Source organism: Phyllostomus discolor, chromosome 14 (assembly GCF_004126475.2).
Source record: "Phyllostomus discolor isolate MPI-MPIP mPhyDis1 chromosome 14, mPhyDis1.pri.v3, whole genome shotgun sequence".
Taxonomy (NCBI): Eukaryota; Metazoa; Chordata; class Mammalia; order Chiroptera; family Phyllostomidae; genus Phyllostomus; species Phyllostomus discolor.
Window position 1 is genome coordinate 15,436,317 of NC_040916.2, and position 18,369 is coordinate 15,454,685.

An 18,369-nucleotide genomic window follows, 5' to 3' on the forward strand; every position below is an offset into this window, starting at 1 on the left:
TGTTTCAGTGCACTGCTCAGTCCCTCGCGTGTACTGTTGGCCACGCAGTGGCTCACAGTCTCGCTGAGAGCCAGGCCTGTGAACAGTCATCCTGACGCACTGCGTGCTGTGGTCGGGGGTGTGCGTTAGAGGCTCAGGGAGAGTGAGGCGGCCGCCAGGAGGGCATCTGTGGAAGCGAGTAGTACGATACTCAGGGTTTCAGTGGCCCAGGCGTGCACTCTGACCTCGCACTTATCAAGGGCTTTGGTAAGTGACGGTTTACTTGTCAGTGTCCCCAGGAACCCGGGAACCCCTGAGAGAGGCACAGCCTTCCAGCTCTGTGCCCTCAGAGCCTAGACCAAACTCTACACCAAGCAGCCGCTCTGTCAAGGATTCCTAAGTTCAGTTCACCATGGCGTAGGAGCCCAGCTTCCAGCCTGGGCTCCTCCTCGCAGCGGCTGGGTGACAGCCTCACCCGGATGGTCCTCACATCAGTGGCTGAGAGTCCCCGAGCTCCAACGTGCTCATTTTGTCTCCTGTCCTCAGTAAGGATGAGCTCCCTGCCCTCTTTTATACAGCATGTTAGAGAATGATGTGGTCTCTGAGTCCTGCAGAAACACGGAGGTCAGCCATCATCCCCCTCACAGAGAGGGAAGGAGCACTCAGCTCACTTAGGAGCTGAGCAGGCGTGCCCCCTGTCCTCGGCACCGGGGCCCTGGCAGGGAGGCCGAGTCCCCCCTCAGCTGTACACCCACGGGGAGCTGGAACCCCAAGACGCGCTGGCACGTCAGTTCCCTCACCCTGCACTGCCCTCCACATCCTGCTGTTGGATTGCTCAGTCCAGCCACAGGGCCTCTGCTACAGAGGGGTCCCCCTTATTTATTACCGTGGTCCCGCAGAGCGTCACTCTTAACCTTTCAAGTAAGACCTGAGAGTCATCTTTTAAACGAGTCTACCCAAATACAACAGAAAGATCCTGACTTTTTCTTTGTGTGTTTGTTTAGAGCGTCTGGAAGCTTCTAAAGAACGTGTATTGATTTATAGACTAAAGTTTTCCACAGAGGACACGACTTACAGGGTAATCCGATGAGCGCAGACCACCGGAGAGCTGGCAGGCAGGGCCCCCTCCCCGCCCCCCCCCCACCTTCTGCCAGCACCCTGCCCCTCACCCGCCCGCTGCCTCTCGTTTTCAGCGCGCAGTACAAGGAGCACTACAAGTCCAGGGACCTGAAAGCCTTCTCCGCAGAGCCCTTGCTCATCTACCCCACGCACTACACGGGCCAGCCGGGCTATCTGAGTGACACGGAGACCTCGACCATCTGGGACAACGAGACAGTGGCCACCGACTGGGACAGGACGCATTCCTGGAAGTCCCAGAAGCAAGGCCACATCCATCACAACGCCAAGAACACGGAGGCCCTGTCCCCGCCAGCCTCGCTGCCTTCAAGGGACGAGCTCTGAAGGCTCCGGCCGGCTCCACCCCGCCCCCACCCCCCCACTTCGGTCTCTCAGACGGCTGTGCATCGGCTTGCTCCGGTTTCTTCCAGTGGCCCCAGGCCTCTAACCTAAGTGGTCGATGGAAAGCAATCAATCAAAACTAATATATTTTTGAGGGGAGGAGAAACTAGAAATGTAACCCCGAATTTCCCAGGATGGCTGGAAGACAGGCTTTATGGCAGCCATTAAGACGAACTTCAGTGTAGAAACTAGGCCTCTGGCTCCTTCCCCACACGCTGCTGGTTCTCCCCTGAGGTTGGGGAGTGCAGCTCAGAGACCCGTCTGAGAAGGGTGACCGCCACACTGTCCGTGCACGAGTGGGCAAGGCAGCCACGCCGGCCGGGCCACGTGTGTGGTCCAGGGGCCCATTTTATGACATAGACGTGACCCTAAAAACTCGGGTAGCTAACGAGTTTGTGGGAGACAATCAAGTGATTTAAAATCAAAGTAAAGGGGCTTGGTGTTGAAAGAAATTCTGTCGTGAGCCTTCGTGCAGACGGAGTTTTTGATCCCCATCTTTGTTGTCCAGCAGGGCGGCCATCGGGTCCATCCGAGACTTGGCCTTTCACTGTCCTGGTGACCGAAGCTCTCATAACAAGGTTCCGGGTTGCCATGGGGCACAGTTCAGTAGTTCTAAACTAGAGTTTGTGTAGATGTTTGAGGGAAAAAGAACCCAGACCTTAACCCTTTGGATTGTGGTCACTTGAGTTAGGAAGCTGTATTTATGAAGATAGATTTAATATATAGGGGCCGGGCTGGCATCTAATTTCTGTCCTGGGGTTCGGCACGTCGGACGCTCCCCCCGCCTCCAGCCTGGGAAGGAGTTGCAGGCGGGAGTTTTACGAGTCACAGTTCAGGGGCAGCAGCTACTGTCCTTGCCTGAGTTTTTCGTTCTAGTTTGAATTATTTATTTTACAAAACGGGGGAAATACCTGCCCGGTGAGGCAGAGAAACGGATGTGTCCAGCGTTTCTGTGTTCAGAGACCAAACACAGTGGCCCCCTGGGGGGTGGTCGGTGTGGGCAGCTGGCTCAGCCAGCGGTCTGGTTCTCCTGCCGTGCACGGGCGGACTCCTGTGTGGGAGGCTGGAACCATCTGGAAACAGACAATCCTCCATTTCAGGTGAGAGACCTTGCTCAGAGACAGTGGGCTGATCAGCTGACGCAGGTCAGCCACCGGGAAGCTCTCTGCGCCAGGTCCTGGGCAGACGCCCTCTCTGCTGGCCTCACAGGCTGATTTTCTGTGAAGGGTGGGGTTGGACTGCATTGTGTCTTCTGGGATCCTCGGCCGTCTCAGGACGGTTTGCTTCGGGTTCATGTTCATGTGCACACGAGCAGCAAAGCTTTGCTCTGGAAATAGCCTCCGCAGCGTCCTGTCCACATCTTCCTTGGTGATCTCCCGGGGGCCCTGGTGAGGGTCCCCAGCTGCAGGACGGGGCAGCCGCCTTCCACAGAACACCGGTCTCGGCCTTCCTTCTTGGAGTATCACTGAGACTCCTCTATGTTGACCAATAAGCCAAGACACTGAGGAAAGGGATCTCGGCCAACTCCGGTTTCTACGGCTTAGACACAGCCATCAGAGCGTGACTCTTTTTTTCTAGGAGAAAAAAAAAACGAAAGAGAAACCTGGAGAACTTGTGAAAAACCCTTAGGTGATCTCTAAGGTTTCCTTGGGTGTTTTGTATTTTGTTTGTGTATTTCAGTCTGTGTGTGTGTGATGTTTATGATACTGTTTTAATGGGGTGGGAGGTGGCCGGGTGTGGAGCGTGGAGGAGGTCTGAGTTGTGTTTTCGTGTGGTTTTGTTTAATAGGGAACATTTTTTTCCCCCATCAGCTGGTCTGATGGGTTTGCGAATTCCCATTCTTAAAAGACATGGGTCTTAAATTCTAGAGTTTTAGATTAGGACTGTTCTACTGTGAAGAAAGTTCTGGCTCTCTTAGCCCAGCCACGGCGCCTTTCCGCTCGGGTCTGGGCCCAAGCAACGTTCTCTCGTCGCAAACACTGCGACCTGCAGGCCTGGCGTTCCTCTACCGAGTCGTCTCTTCGGCGGTCCAGGGGGTCCTCGGCCTCACCCTGCACCTGCCTCCCCTCCAGGCTTCAGCCAACACCTCTGCCCTTCGAGGTGTCAGAGGCTTTGCCTCCAGCTCTGGCCCCTGCTCCAGCCTCTGAAATTAAACGCCCCCCGGACTCCCCATCCTGACCTGGATCTTGGGGCCCAAAGTGGAGTCCTCTGGACAGACGGCCCTGACCCCAGCGGGGCTGGCGCCGCCGAGCATGGACTACACAGACCTTGCTTTGGGGTCCTCTGGGGCTGGCCACAGGGACTTGGGGACGGGAAAGTGCTGGCACCCCAGCGCCCTACACTGTCTGTCATGCTGTGCCACTTCAGGAGAGGACGTGATAAACTACTACTTGCCTTCTAGAGCTCTTTGTAAAAATTAAAAAGATGTGGCTACTGATGCGGCGCCTGTGTGTATGTTCCTCCAACGCTAATTGGGGGCCGCAGCCGGGGTTTCCGGGTCTGCCCCGGAGCAAAGGTCCGAGGGCCAGAGATACCCTTCCCTGCTGCGTGGCCCCACGGCACACCAGAGGGGGCGGGGGCTGACCTTCCTGTCCAGTGTGGGTCGTCGTAGAGAGCGGGGTGGAGGTGGGTCGGCTGGAGAAGATTCTAGGATATGGAAGAAAATTCAGGAGCTCACAACAGGGGCGGGGGGAGGGTGTTGAGAGAGAGTCCGCCTTGCGTTTTTGTGCTATAGGTCAGTCTGTCCATTCGTCGGCAGGTACTAGGATGCTCAACCAAAGCCAGAGAGCCTTATCCTGGGGGGAAAAAGGAGAATCCATGCTAGACTTAGCAAAACGCCTTGACTTTCAGAGCATGCTTCCCCCAAATTTGAAACACCAGGTCTGAGCACGGCCCTGTGTTAGGCGCAGTGCTGGGCACTCAGAGGCGCAGAGGACTGGGAAAGGTCCCTTCTGCTGTGGGCTCCGTGGTCCCGTGGAGCAGCCATGCAAGCGGGTGGCTTTGTCTCAGAGGCTGGAACACAGTGGGCCATGGGACCCCAGAACACCGGGGTCTGCTGGGGAGGACTGGCAGGGCCACTTCTCCGGGAGGAGACATTCGTGTTGGTGGGGGGTGGGGCATGACCGGGAGGGAGTTCAGATGCACGGGGTGGGGGCGGGGGGGCTGGGCAGGGCGGCAGCAGGAATGCTTTCCCAGCACTGGGACGGTGTGGGGGTGTGGCCCGCCCTGCAGCCGGGAGGGGAACCTGGGCAGGGCTGGGAGGCAGGTGTGTGCTGGGGTGGACGACAGGAAACCAGACAGGGACCCAATGGTGACGATGGCCGGGCTGTCTCGTCACGCATGCAGAGGCCACGGTTCCCAGGTCGGTTCCCGCTTCGGATTTCCTGGCAGACAGATGGCGGCTCCCAGTCTCCAGTGGGGCCAGTGTCTGAGACAGGACACGCTCCCGTTCAGCTCCACACTCGGAATCTTCCCACTTACGGTTGGGATGAGTCCCTGCAACAGGGAGCCGTCGAGCAAGGGCGAGGTGTCTGCAGCGTGCGTGAGACTTCCTCTCCGAGCGCGCAGGGAGAGAAACGAGCCAGAAGGGTCTCTGCTGGAGGCCGACGAGGGAGGACCTCGCTGAGGAGGTCAGTCAGGAGTGCCAGAGCGGGAGCTAAAACCAGGCTGGTCATTCGATCAGAAAAAGGCAGGACGCGGGTGAGTCACACAGTCGGAGAACTGGGAGCAGGCAGGCCTGGGATGGTCGTCATGCCGTGTCGCGTGTTCCGTGGCAACGTTTACTGTTTCAGAGAGAAGCCTCCTCCCCTGGGAGGTTCTGGTTGAACGCGGCAGAGGAGGAGGGCCAGGACGAGACAGCAGTGGCCTGGGAGGTGCCCCCCTATGAGTGGGGGGACAGCCCTCAGCCAGCGCCCAGTGGCCGAGACAAGGACGAAAGGCCCAGCGGGTGCAGGTCCGTTCTGGCCGGCTCGGGAAGGAGAGAAACGGGATGTGTGGGCTGGTGCGCTGTGTCAGACAGATGACGGGGACGGTGGCGGCCACTCCAGCACAGAACGGGAGGCCACAGCTTGAATCACAGCACGAAGAATTTGGGGGCGCTTTAGGAAGAATTTATTCCCAGAATTATTTGACTCTGAATGGGAGTCCAAGGTCCATGGCTCCATCAGCGTGTGTCATTGAGTGGGAGAAAGGTCTCTTCTGCTCTGTGAGTCGACCTAAAACGACCTGGGTGTTTCCTTCCCCTCCCCCCACATTGGATGATCTTGCTCCAGAGGCTCCTGCAACACCAGCTGGCTGCTCCCAGCCCAGAGCCATCCTCCCGTCTGCCCTGGAGAGGGGCGGGAAGAACCAAGAGCTGCCTCCGAGCACTGTTTTTTCTTTACTTTTAATTTGCTGCGTTTATTTGTATGGGCCCTCCCTGTGGTTTCTTCAGCTTGGCTGCCTCTAGAAAGGGCATTTTAATAAAATCTCCATGTCTGAGCAATTCCGGGGCTCACAGAGCACAAGCTTCCCAGTCCCCCACCCTGGATCTAGGTGGGGGGCTCCCCTGGGTGTTTCTTGAGTCAGACACCTGAGTTCTTGCTCCTGAGGGAATACGGCCTTCAGAGTGTAGTGGACAGCCCCGTCTCCAGTCTTCAGAGAAGCTTAGAATACAACGTGACAAAATGTCTTCTTCTGGACGAGACCTGCAGTTTGCGGAAGACCCTGGACAGGAGCTGAGATGCCCAGGGGTTGATAGCATGGCCCAGAGGATTTCAGCTGCTTTGGAAACGGGCGGCACACACTGTGGAGGCCTGATGGGGGCGGAATTGTGCAGACTGAGCACAGGGAGGGCCCCGCCCCTAGCTGAGTGTCAGTCCGGAGGGGAGGGGTCGGCCTGAGGAAAATGCAGATGAGAGGAAAGGGGTGGCTCAGGGCACAGCACGCAGAGCTCAGGACGGAAGTGCAAGGACTAGGGAGAAGGGACAGAGGCCCCTTTGCAGAGAAAGCAAGGCCAGAAAAGGAGGGAGGGACCAGAGGGGAAAACAGCAGAACTAGAGAGGCTTTGAAGTCACAGGCAATGCCTGGTCCTCAAGGTGGCTGCTTTATCTGCACGGACTGCAGCAGTGCGAGAGGTTGGGGCATGGTTCGGCTGCACGGCCAGTGGAGGGACAGGTGGGAGGTCTAGAGCTCCCGGTCCCCACAGGCCAGCAGCAGTGCAAAGCTGTGCATCTGAGTGGTCCCCAGCAGAGCCTCCCTTCACTGGGAGACAGGATCCAGGTGGACAGCCTGCCCAGCGCACCGTCAGGGCCGCACAGGCCCACGGGCCGGTCTCCCAGACCCGCTTTGGCCTGCGGCAGTGGAACAAGCTGGAGCAGCCCTGGCTGCCCTCCAGCCCCGAGAGTCAATGTTTCCCCAGAGCCACCGCAAGCTGTTTTTCCCCAGGGCGCTGCTGTCTGCACACCTGGCATCGCCTCTCACAGCGTGTCACAGCTGCTGCGTGTGGCTGCCCCACCTGGGAAGGTGGTGGGAGGGCTCCTGAGGAGACACGACTCCCTTAAGCCAGGGGCCTCCCGGGGCGACGAGAGCTGACTGCCCCTGTGTGCGCACCACATGCTCTCTTCTCTCCAGGGCGCTGGGCCACTGAATCCCGCATGAACCCTCACCAACCCCTGCTTTGCAGGTGAGGCAACAGCTCGGTGACTTAGCTTAGGTAGCAAGTGGCTGGGAGTCAGATCCCAGGGGCACCAACCCATCCATGCCAAGCTTCTGGTGGAGAGTGCCTCGTTTCTTGGCTTCTCGCTAACACCTAATGTTTCCATCTCTGACTCTCTGAATGTCTGTCTGTCTGTCTCTCTCTCTCTCACACACACGGAGCCTGATATATCAATACAAAGGAGCTTGCTGTTCTGCTCCAGCCCCCAGTTTACTTCCCGCCTATGGTATCTCCCATATCGCCCCTTCGGCTGCTCAGCCCTGCTCTGACAATGACGGTCTGCTGGAGGCTTGGATGTCAGATGTTGTACGAACAAGGACCAGAAATAGATGACTGAGGAGAGCGAACAGTCTCCTTTAGAACGCCTCTCCCATTTTGCAGCTGGTGCCTTGATATATTTTTTGTGCCTGGAGCAATCCAGAAACAGTTTAAATCACCCACTGCCTTTATTTTTTTCAATTGCTTTTCTGGTAGCCCTTATGTAAGAAGTTGGAACTGGAGCACACAGTGTAGCTTTGGGATTAATCAATGGTGGGAACAAAGTGGTATCTTCGGAGGAGCCCGTGATAAAGTGCTTGTCTCTGGATCGCCGGCTTCCAGAGGCGCGGAGCAGGGCGGTCCCAGCTCCCTCTGACTGACATAGCCGAGCCCCAGTCACACGCCTCCTCCAACTCCTCCTGCATTAGTGCTTTCCACAGGAGGCCCACCCCCTGCACCTACCCCACCCCTGTGGGCCTGCAGAGTTCAGGGATCAGGAATGGGCTCAAATCTTAGCTAAGGAGCGAACTCACAACGTAACCCTGACTTTCATGGCCCTGCTACCTCACCTGTGAGATGGACTCATGCTCAGGATGAGAGGGAGCAGTGTTCCGACCAGCAGTGCAACTCTCCTTGGAGACTTTAAAGAACCATCTAACCAAGACGGTGTGAACGCACGCAGGAATCCCTGCATTGGGGCGGGGAGACCCCCAGGCACGCTCTCCAGCTCCAGGAGGCTAGGAGGCATATCCATCTCGGGGGTTCAGGGTCCAGCCCAATGTGACATGCACATGGTGGGGCCAATAATCCATAGCTCTGCCCTTAACCTTGGGCAACTGACTTCGCTGGCCTGGGCCTCAGCCCATCTCTGTAATATGATGAGGGGTCTCCATGATTTCTAAGGTGCCTCCGACTCTTAACAAAATGTTAGCAACTGTTAAGTGAACTCCTTCCACAGCTTTCTGGGTAGAGATGTTGCAAAACCACATCAAATATGTGGTTTTCAAACTCTGAGCCTAAAATAATTAAATTTGCCTGGCTTCTATTGGATCTCGTGGGTTATATGCAAACACTTTAAATGTCCTAGATTTGTTTTTAACAACCACATCTGTAAAGCAGCTCCTCCTTTAGCGGAAGTAGGGACCACTTAGACGCCTGTGAATTGGTGGCGAGCGCATGCTGAAAATTAAACACAGATTCTCTACGGCTCATTGCAGACAAACTTAAATGACCCTTCGTGGCACTTTCTCCTCCTTTGAGCTCTCCTCTTTCCTCAACGCTCCTGTGCTCTGTGCAGCACCCATCCCCGGTCCTTGCTGCCATCCCCCCCTAAACCCTTTTTTCCACAACCCAGGAAAGAGGAACGGACCCACGCCCCCGGTCAGAAGACGGCAGGCAGCCCTCTCGGGTGGAGACAGCAGTGCTCGGTGACTGCTCTCGGTGTCGCCCACACGTCCCCACCTCCCCTGCACTTAGACTGGGGCCACACAGTGACCCATGGCCTGTGAATGGAGGTGACACCGCCACTTGGGTCTAAGGCAGTTAGGAACAGCTCTGAGTTCTCTCTGCCGTCACTGTGACATGAAGAACCTGACAGGGCGGAACTGAACGCTGCCTGGGTCCCTGAACCGCTGTTAGAGGACAGTCGCTGAGGAGCACGGCCCGGCTTGCATTATTACACTGTGACGTGACGGAGAATGAAACCGTGTTAAGACGTCACTGAGATTTCGTGGATTATTGCTCCAGCCTGGCCTCATCCGTCCCTTCCAGAAGTGTTTCCTGTCTGCTCCAGGGGAGCGAGCAACAGTGAACACGGTAGAAACACCTTCTCACAGTGGCATTCTGATACGGGCTATAGCCGGGGGCGTCAGGGAACCTTCTCGATACCACGGAGCCAGAGAGGGCGCAGAGCCACCCTGCCCGCCTCCGAGGGGCCCTCTGCTGCACAGCAAATGTGAGGGGGCTCCTGGGGGGGTCCTGAGACATAATTCCTTTAGGCAGAAAGCCACCACCTTCAGTGTTTAGACAGAGGCAAAAGGATGGAGCTAGTTTCCTAGAATGATCTTGAAAAAGCACCAGAGATTTAAAAAACCCCTTTTTTTCCTGCCCTATCCCATCTTATCAATTATTAAAAGACCTAGTCATTTCTCTCCAAAATATCACAAGGACCCAGAACATCTGATGATTTGGAGCCATTTAGGAATTCCCGAAAAACAATTCTAGGAGCTTCCGGGAAATAATATGATGAATGACAATACCGTGCAGCTGGAGAGTGAAGCAAACCCTGGTGCGACTGCCCTTTGGGAAGACCGCCTTCCCATTGAGCCCTCCGGGGTTCGAGACTCGAGCAGCTGGTGGCAGGCGCAGACTGGGGGAAAGGCTGTCGGAAAGTCGGCAAAGCACCACCTTGGATCCCGACTTTAAGTTCAAGGTCATACAAAGTGTTCCCCCCACCACACGACTCCTAACGAGAGCAGTCTGGCAGCAAGGCATCCGGCTACAGTGTCCTGGGGATGTCCCTCTTTCCCCAGGTCTGATTTCAACACTCGCCCATGGAGAGGGTCCCTCCCCAACCTCTGCCGCTGGTTTGCCCTCTGCTCCCGCGAACTGGGCCAGAGCGGGCGTCCGGAGGGCTTATGGGCACGGCGGGAACCCAGAGCCCACCTGATTAACACTCCAGATACAGTCCCTTTGGGGCCGGCAGCCTGTGCCGCCCAAGTCCCAGCCAGTTTATTGGTGTAACCCAGAAGTGAACAGGCGATGGAGACGCGGAAAGACAAGCACGCGCGCAGCCGAAAGCACCCGGCTGTCCACCAGGGGGCGCGATGAACACATTGAAAGTGGCATTAAATAAGGAGGCTACGTACGTTGTATCTACTTGGAATGTCCATTGTCTTTAAAAAAGGAAAATATATATATTTTTACATTGCGGTATATAAATCTAGACTCTACATGTACAGTATAGACACCCAGGGCGAGCACGTGGGCACAGGGTCGGGGGGGCGGGGGTCGCCGTGGCTGCGCGCGCTCTCCACGAGGCCGACAGTCCTCCACGTCCTTTCTGACCTGCAAACCACGGAATTCGGGCCGAGGCGCCACTCACTTCAGTGTCCACGATGTCTAGCGCCCCGGCCACCTCGACTCCGGGCACAGGAGCTCCGACGGGACGGGCCTTGCAAACAGAAGGAAGTGCTTTCGACTCTGTGTCCCGCGGGTCCTGGTGACGCGCAGACGGGTCTCGAAGGAAGACGGAGGGGGGAAGCGACGGCTTCGGTCCACGGCCACGAGCCCCTCCACCCTCCCTGGTGTCTCCCCAGGTTCCCTCGGCTGTTCACGGCACGTAAACCCCACGGAACCTCTGGGGGCTGTCCCACAGGATTGGGGGGAAAGAAAGCTCCACGTCACCATCTACACTTCATATGTGGTTTCGTTCTTTATTTTTGGAATAAAAACTGGTATTTTGAGAATTTTTTTTTTCCTTAAAAAGGGCAACCTTCTGAAAGTGCTTCTTACACATGTCAACCTCTCACATATGGCTTTTTAGTTCAAACCCCAGCACAGCTCAGATCTGGAAGGGGACAGTCACGGGACAGCGACGCTGCGACAGCAAGAGTGGGGACCTGGAGGAAAATGTTACTGAATCCATCCGGGAGAGCAGGGGGGGGCCCCCAGGAATGCAGCCCCGTGCCCTCCCCGCCCTGCCCCGCCCTGTGATGCCACGCAGTAATGCTACAAAAGTTAGTACGTAAAACAGGGCGCTGCGGTCTTCGGGCAGCGTCTTTCGAGGGGCTGTTGACGGAGCAGCCCTGCTTAGAAATCTTTCACAGGCTCAAAGTGATCAGATAAGAGTCAGTTGCAGTAGGACTTTCTACACCTGAGGAACAGATTGCACATAACACAGAGCTGCTGCAGTCCAGACGGCAAAAGGCTCCAGACACGGAGTTTCACATGCAGAAGGCAATGGGCAAAGGCTGCGTCTCCCGAGAACGTGGCTACTGGCGCAGTGACGGCTGTGACGTGCCCGTCGGGGGGGACCAGAAACACGGCGCGGCTGCCACGCATCAGGACGGGCCCGTGTGGACTCCACAAGTGTCAGACGCTGGACAGGGGGACGGGCTGGGGCCTCCGAGGCTCCTCCCTGCCTCCCTGGGGCTGCCGGAGGCTGGGGTGTGGGCAGAGGCCGGCAGCCACGGGCTCGTCCGAGCCCTCCCCACAGCGGCCTCCCGTGGAGCCCGTGGCACTGCCCACCCCTGCAGCTGCTCCCCTGGTGGCTCCTGACCGAGAAACTCATCCTCTCCCTTAAGAGGAACAGTCTGGACTTCGAGTAATACTGGCACAAGGACACTCTGCATCCCCAGGACTGGATCCACTTACTCTTCGGGTGGGAAACCAGGTTCTCAGTTCCTTCTGTCTCCCTGTAAAAAGTGACCTCAACTTCCCAGGCCATTGTGCAAATTTGTTGTTTCTGTAATCCAGAATATCCAAGTCTCTCATATATTTTATATGTACACATACATACCAGATATGTGTAATATATATAAGTGTGGGTAACTTCGAGTTTCAGTCTCAGATGGGTCGAGGAGAATCGGTGAACCGTTCCTCCTCTTCGTGGCAGATTCACCTCCGATTTCCCCTCGAGGCCTTGTGCACCGCGGGTGCTCAGTGAGTGTCTGCTGACGTCACTGAGGACCCTCTAACACTGGATGGTAGTTGCAGTCCCCGCGGCATGTCCGCAGCCCCGCCCTGCCGCCGTGGGCGAGCACGGGGCCGGCGGTCCCCTCTTCAGAGGGTGATTTTGCTGTGTCTGTTGCTCCAGCAGCCCCGCTTAGCTGTCCTGGGCAAGGTCAGGCTGGTGCGGCTACGCAGTTTCACTTGGTCGTCCGTGGCGTTCTTCTTGCGTAGAATGAAGTCAAAGTTCACTTGGCTGTTCATGGCATAGAAGACGTTCGCCGAGTCTGGGATCACGAGCTCTAGGAATGAAGAATGCAGAGAGGCGGTCAGCTGTGCGGGTCAGCCGTGCGGGTCAGCCTAGCACGGCCAGGGGCGGGGCGAGAGTCTGCCCAGGGACGAGGCTGGGACTACGGCCCTCCGCCCGGTCCCTGGAACGTGAAAGGAACCAGATAGTGACCAACACCCCCCCCCACACACACACAAATTAAACAGGTTCCTACAACTTCTCAGTCCCAACTTAAAAAAGAGAAACTAAGTGCAAATATCATCTTAGAGATTCGATCTCTGAACTAAATGTTCACACGCAGAATGGTTTAGCTGGAAAGGAGTCCTGTGGGAGACAGAGCCCGAGCGGATTTGAATGACGTTCCTGAGACCACAGCTAGCTGCGGCAGAACGGGACCAGGACCTGGATCTCCTTCCTCCCCAGTCTAGTTCCCACCCCGAAACTCGGCTTTTCTGGGACTGCGAGGATCCACTGACATGCGGGGTGGGGAGCAGGAATGCTGGGAACACAGAAATACTTTTGAGGTGATCCCTAACCCACCCAGTATTTCACTCCTTCTGGGGCCCCGCTTCATCAGGAGCTTGCATTTTATACGAAACAGCGCCCCCTGAGACAGCGCGTATCTGCTCACGCTTGAACAGCTGTCTCCTTCGATGGTTCCCAGGTCCACAGCTGCAGCCTCTGGGCAAGGGGTATTCCGGGTGTGATGGAAGTTACTAAGCAAAGTTATTTTAACTCACTCTTATTTTTAAAAGAAGGTATATGCTACTGGGCACTCAGGGGCCACTGGGATCTAAACCCCCAAACAGGGGCTACGAGAGGTGCACTGTGCAAGTGCAGCTCCACGGCAGTGGAGGGGGGAGGCCACGCGGGGGGCACCCGACGGCAGGACTGGGGGAAGCCAACGCACGTCAACTTCAGACACTGAGCTCCGGCTGCAGGGCCGACGCAGCCAGGTTCTCAGTGGCCGTGGAGAACAACTCCTGCAAGCGGCCTCCACCTCTCGCCCACACGTTCCCATGGAACTACTGAAGCACCGAGGCCGGGGGGTCAGGCAGCCCACCCAGGACCACGCCGTGGCCAACGAAGCCGGGCCTGGCCACACCTCGGGGTTCCGGGGTCTTCAGACCCACCAGCCTCACCTGAGTGTTTTCATCGTCAATGCGGTAAAACTCAGGAGACCTCATTCTAGGCTTAGAATTTTAACTGAAACAACAGCAAAGTATATCTCATAACTGAGAGAGGTGTACCCTGCAAGCTGGGCTCGGCTTAATGAATGAGAACATTCCTGAGAAGCAGCTGACAAAGACCTTTCCCGGAGGCTGCCGTCTTTCACCCTGGGGACGGGCACCGCTAAGGCCAGCTGCTCTCCTCTGGAGTCCTTCGGCCTGGGAAATAAGACTCGTTCCCACTGAGTCCCTTTCTGTGATGGGACAGGGTGTGGAGGAGCTGTCTCCCAGCCTCTCTCCACCTCGCAGCAGACACAAGCCCAACTCAGACGGGCAAACAGGCACATCAGGGCGGTTATTTGCCCAGTGTTTCCATAAGAGGCATTCCTTTGAGAAACGGGTTCTAGACGAACCCCAACAATGGAGAGGACCACAGAGCCTGCTGCAGCTGGGGAGCACACCCGGCTGACCCACGTGTCACGGGGTAGAGGAGGCGCCTGGCCCCCTGCACACACCCAGCGGAACCCCCGGGCCCCCGCCCTGACTCAGGGAGACACCTGACGCGGGGCGAGAGGTTTACAACAAACAGGCAGCAGGCATTCCCAGCAACGCGTGCACGTAAGAAGGGTTATTGGGGCGGGAAGCAGCCTGAGACACTTAATTCCACAGGTGAGGCGATGGCGTGGCCCCCACACAGCTCCGCCTTTGCACAGTTAAACCCCCACTTGGTTCCATTGAAAAAGAAGACACTGCACCCACTTTCTGCCTTTTAAAGCCGGGCAACCTGCACACCCACCTTTGTCCTCCGAGATGACCTGCACCAGCTCGTACTCCTCGGCCGGGTCGGAGTCCAGGTTGTGCTTCAGCATCGCCCTCTGGATCACGGCGGGGGTTTTGTCCTGGCTCGTCAACTGCAAGGGCAGGGGAGAGGGGGCACGGTGTTCAGCGGCAGCTTCCCCCAGAGAGTTCTGCTGGCTCTCTTGTCCTGGCCACCCTGCGCCTCCCAGGAGAAATGGCCTCAGCAGTCACAGGACGATGCTGTCAGCCGCCTACTGTCCCAGAGTCACAGTGTCTTCCCCATTAAACCACTGAGAAGGCGTGCCGTGCCTGTCTCCCTCATCACTGGCTGAGGTTCCAGTGAAAGACGTATTCTGGAAAATGTCCAGCATTTTCAGTCTCAGACCAAAGATATCCTCACCTGCTGAGCTACAGCCATAGCACTGGCTTCACCCTGGACCTCAGAAATGGCCAGTTCTGCACACTGACCATTTCAAAACACAGTGACCCTGTGACCCAGCAGTCCTACACCTAGGTACGGCCAAGAGAAATGAGGACATGTGTCCACAAAAGGACTCGCACACAAGTGCCCCTGGCAGGCTTATTCACAATAGCTAAAGACCGGAACCAACCCGAATCTCCAGCAACAGGAGAACAGGAATGCATAATGGAATTACAGGATGTTCCCAACGGAACACTAATCCGCAGGTTAAAGGAAGAGAAGCCCCGATACACGCAACACTGGGGATGAATCTCCGAAACACGAGATTCAACGTGAACTGGAGCCAGAGCAGCCAGACACAAAGATGACATGCTGCAGGAGTCCGTTCCTTTACAACAGGCCAGACTAACCCGCGGTGCTAGGAAACCAACTTGAAATTAGCCTTAACCTTGACCAGGCTAGGAGGGGATTGGATCGAGGGGAAGGACGAAAGAAGGCTCCTTCTCTAGACTTGGGGTGACGGTCACACATATAAACACAGACACAGACACAGACAGGGAGAGGCAGCGGCAGAGGTGGAAGTAAAGTTACTAAAACCCGAAGACCTAAACACGAGATCTCTGTATGTAGTTGTTTGTGAATTATGTGTCAATAAAAATCAGCTTCTAGAAGTTTAAAAATATAAGTCTAACACTTGTTCAAAAGTGTGTCTGCCCTCACCAGCAATCCTGACTTTCTCCCCTCCATCCCCGCCCATCAGCCACCCACTGGCAGGGTGCGCAGGACAGAGGGCTCACATACGTGCCACCCCTTGGGCGATTTCTTTAAATACGAAAGGAGGAAAATGAAAACACAAATTGTCCTTCCTTAAAAATAAAAGCTGTTCTCACCAGGCAGTAAAAGGAGAGACGAGCACAGCAGAAACAAACAGGAAACAAAGAAGCCGAAGTCCCCCAGAGAGCAGCGTCACTAGGACCTGGGGACAGCACGCAGGGGGCAGCAGCTGGCGTTTGTGATTCAACAAACAACATGCATCACAAGGGGTCCTTGCAGGCGAGAAAAGACCTTGTGCATCTGTCCATTACCGAAACATCTGGCATATTCATTTACGAGGGAGAAATAGGGGCACACAAAAATTTAAAGGAGAGAATATGTCGTTTGCTGGTTTACAGGAAATAGTCCCACGGCTGAACCCAAGTGGACAAGGAGCGAGAAGCCAAAGGAAAAAGGACGCCACTCGGGGGGATGGCGCAGGGGGCCAAGATGGTTATTAGTGAACCCCTCAAGGAGAAAGCCAGGCCGCCCCATCTTCTTACCCCCACCTCCCCCCCGCTGTGTCTGAACGAGGGCGGGGGAGCCGGGGGCTTTCCCTCAGTGCTTAGTACTCGGTGCCACAGAAGCCACAGGGGGAGACGAGGGTCACGGTCCGCACTAACGGCTCGAGCGATCGAGCAGCTGCCTGCCGATGCACCTGTCGCCTCCACGCACCTCAAGCAGGAAACAAAAGAGTCCCCTGAGCCCCTCCCCGAGGGGGGTCCCCTAATGCCCCAGGTTGCGTTGGCCCGTTTCTGAATGAGCAGACTCCCACAGGATGTAACCTTGTGTGTCTCGTTTCTCTGGCTCGACATGATGTTTCAGAGATTCGCCCGCACTGATTGCTGCACGTATGAGTTCTTAGTTCCCTTGAGCTCAGCGTCACCCTACAGTCACGTAGGTGGGACCTCCCCCTCTGGCAGGCACAGGTCAGAGGATCCACCTGAACGAACCATGCTGAAAATACAGAGATGACACGATGACCTTGGCCTCCTTGACCAGCCCCTCCCCCTTCTGTCTCAGCCTACACTCATCCCCCGACGGGCGGGTCCACCCATGGGGCTGCATGGCTCCCAGTATTTGACTCTGGTACCAACCCCTATTTCTGACCATCTGCTAGACGATGCCATGTGGGTATCCTACTGGTACCTCCAATTTCAACGCCCCCACACCTCCTCCTCCTCCAGCAGGTCCTACCTCACTTGGCAGGACCAGCATCGCCTGGCCGCCTGGACAGCCCTGAGTCCCCCATTTCCTCATCCCCAACAACAGTAACCAAACATCGATAACTGGATAAATGGATTCTACAGTCACATGACCATCAGACAAACCCTTACCATCTCCTGCAGGGACCGTGACAGCAGCTTCCTAACCTGCTTCCCTGCCTCCAGCCCGAGACACCACAATTCTCGGTACTTTTCTAATGAATAAATCTGGTCGTATCTTAAAAGCCTTCGATAAGACCCTATGGTCAGTGGGACTAATGCAAATTCCTTTGTGTGGGCCTTAGGCCCCTTATTGTCTGGTCTGATCTCTACTACAGTATTGAGAACATTTTGAATAATGCTTTATACGCTCTCTTTTGATGAGTGCCTCAAAGACAGAAACATCTCATTCACCTCCCTATCCCCAAGTCCTCGGCCAAAGACTAGTACACAACCAAGTTCAAGAAATATTCAGTTGATTCGATGCCTGCTCTAGTAAAGCTTTTCTTCAGCAAGTTAAAAGATAGTCGCCTCCACATCACTGAGTCAAACTCTGAGCTGAGCTCGGAAACACTCAAAGCGCACTGGGAGAAGGTGAGCGATGGACAGGAGACGCAGGGCACTGTGGGATGGCACTGCCAGGCAGCATGTGCTGGTCAATGTGTGACATGCCCTGTAAGCTGGAGCCTCTTCTTGTGACAAACACACCAGACCTCACACGGTGCACACACCGGGAGAGGCTCTGTACTCCGAAAGACTGCCATTGTCCGAAACTCGTGGGGCTGTGCACAAAGACACAGTTTTTATGAGAAGCTCAAAAAGTCCAGTGTTACTTATTTGTAAGCACACCATGTTTTGCCACGCATAATGCACGCCCATGTTTTTGGCCCAAGCTTTCAGGGAAAAAAATCTTTTGTTTTAATTCCACTTTTGATGTATTTATATTTAGAAGCAAAACAAACTATCATATTCCAGGGTACAGTTTTGCAATATGGACATCATTATTACTTTCTGAAGTTATACATTTAATGCATAAGTGTAAATAAAAAAACTAAAAACATATAAATATGGAATTAGTACTACTCATATATAATATGCATCCTTATTTTTCCCTCAGACACTTGGGCAGAAAACTGTGCATCACACATGGCAAAATATAGTAGTTCCCTGTAGACTCAAACTGTATTTCCAGCCTGATCATCCAATTTACTGACTTGGATTCCAAATGACTTAAAAAAAATGCACCGCCAGAGACATTGCTAAGACTGCGTGGCTATTCATTTACAGACCCAGACAGGGACCTCCACAGGAGGACCCCTGAAAGGGGGAGCAGCAGGGGTGCCCCCCCCACTGCAGAATCCGTCATACGGCCGTCCCAGCGGACAGTTTTGAAGAGGGTGACATTGACCTGGAGGATAAACGTTAGCACATTTTAAGATGAAAGAGCGTGCCCTGTATGCACTGCTGGTGAGCAGGCATTCACATGTGTGCATCACTGGTGCGTGCGATCTGGGGATGCACGGTCTGGCACTCTCTTTCAGCAGAGTACGCGCGCA

General features: G+C 55.5%; 2 protein-coding genes across 4 annotated transcripts in view; one reads left to right on the forward strand and one right to left on the reverse strand.

Annotated features, from left to right (window-relative positions):
- Positions 1-3,913, forward strand: part of COLGALT2 (collagen beta(1-O)galactosyltransferase 2) — an 80,453-nt gene extending 76,540 nt beyond the window's left edge. Inside the window, exon 13 of the mRNA XM_028530761.2 lies at positions 1,173-3,913. Within this exon, the coding sequence (XP_028386562.1) occupies positions 1,173-1,440 (268 nt within the window). The 3' untranslated portion in view covers positions 1,441-3,913. The remainder of the gene's footprint in view (positions 1-1,172) is intronic.
- A 6,223-nt stretch (positions 3,914-10,136) lies between these two features.
- Positions 10,137-18,369, reverse strand: part of RGL1 (ral guanine nucleotide dissociation stimulator like 1) — a 218,558-nt gene continuing 210,325 nt past the window's right edge. For 2 of the 3 annotated variants that reach the window (XM_028530834.2, XM_028530835.2), the window contains 2 exons: positions 14,373-14,487; positions 10,137-12,420 (listed from right to left, as the gene is read on the reverse strand). In XM_028530834.2, coding sequence (XP_028386635.1) covers positions 12,233-12,420; positions 14,373-14,487 — 303 coding nt within the window. In that variant the 3' untranslated portion in view covers positions 10,137-12,232. The remainder of the gene's footprint in view (positions 12,421-14,372; positions 14,488-18,369) is intronic. The other variant, XM_028530836.2, reaches the window with a different exon arrangement.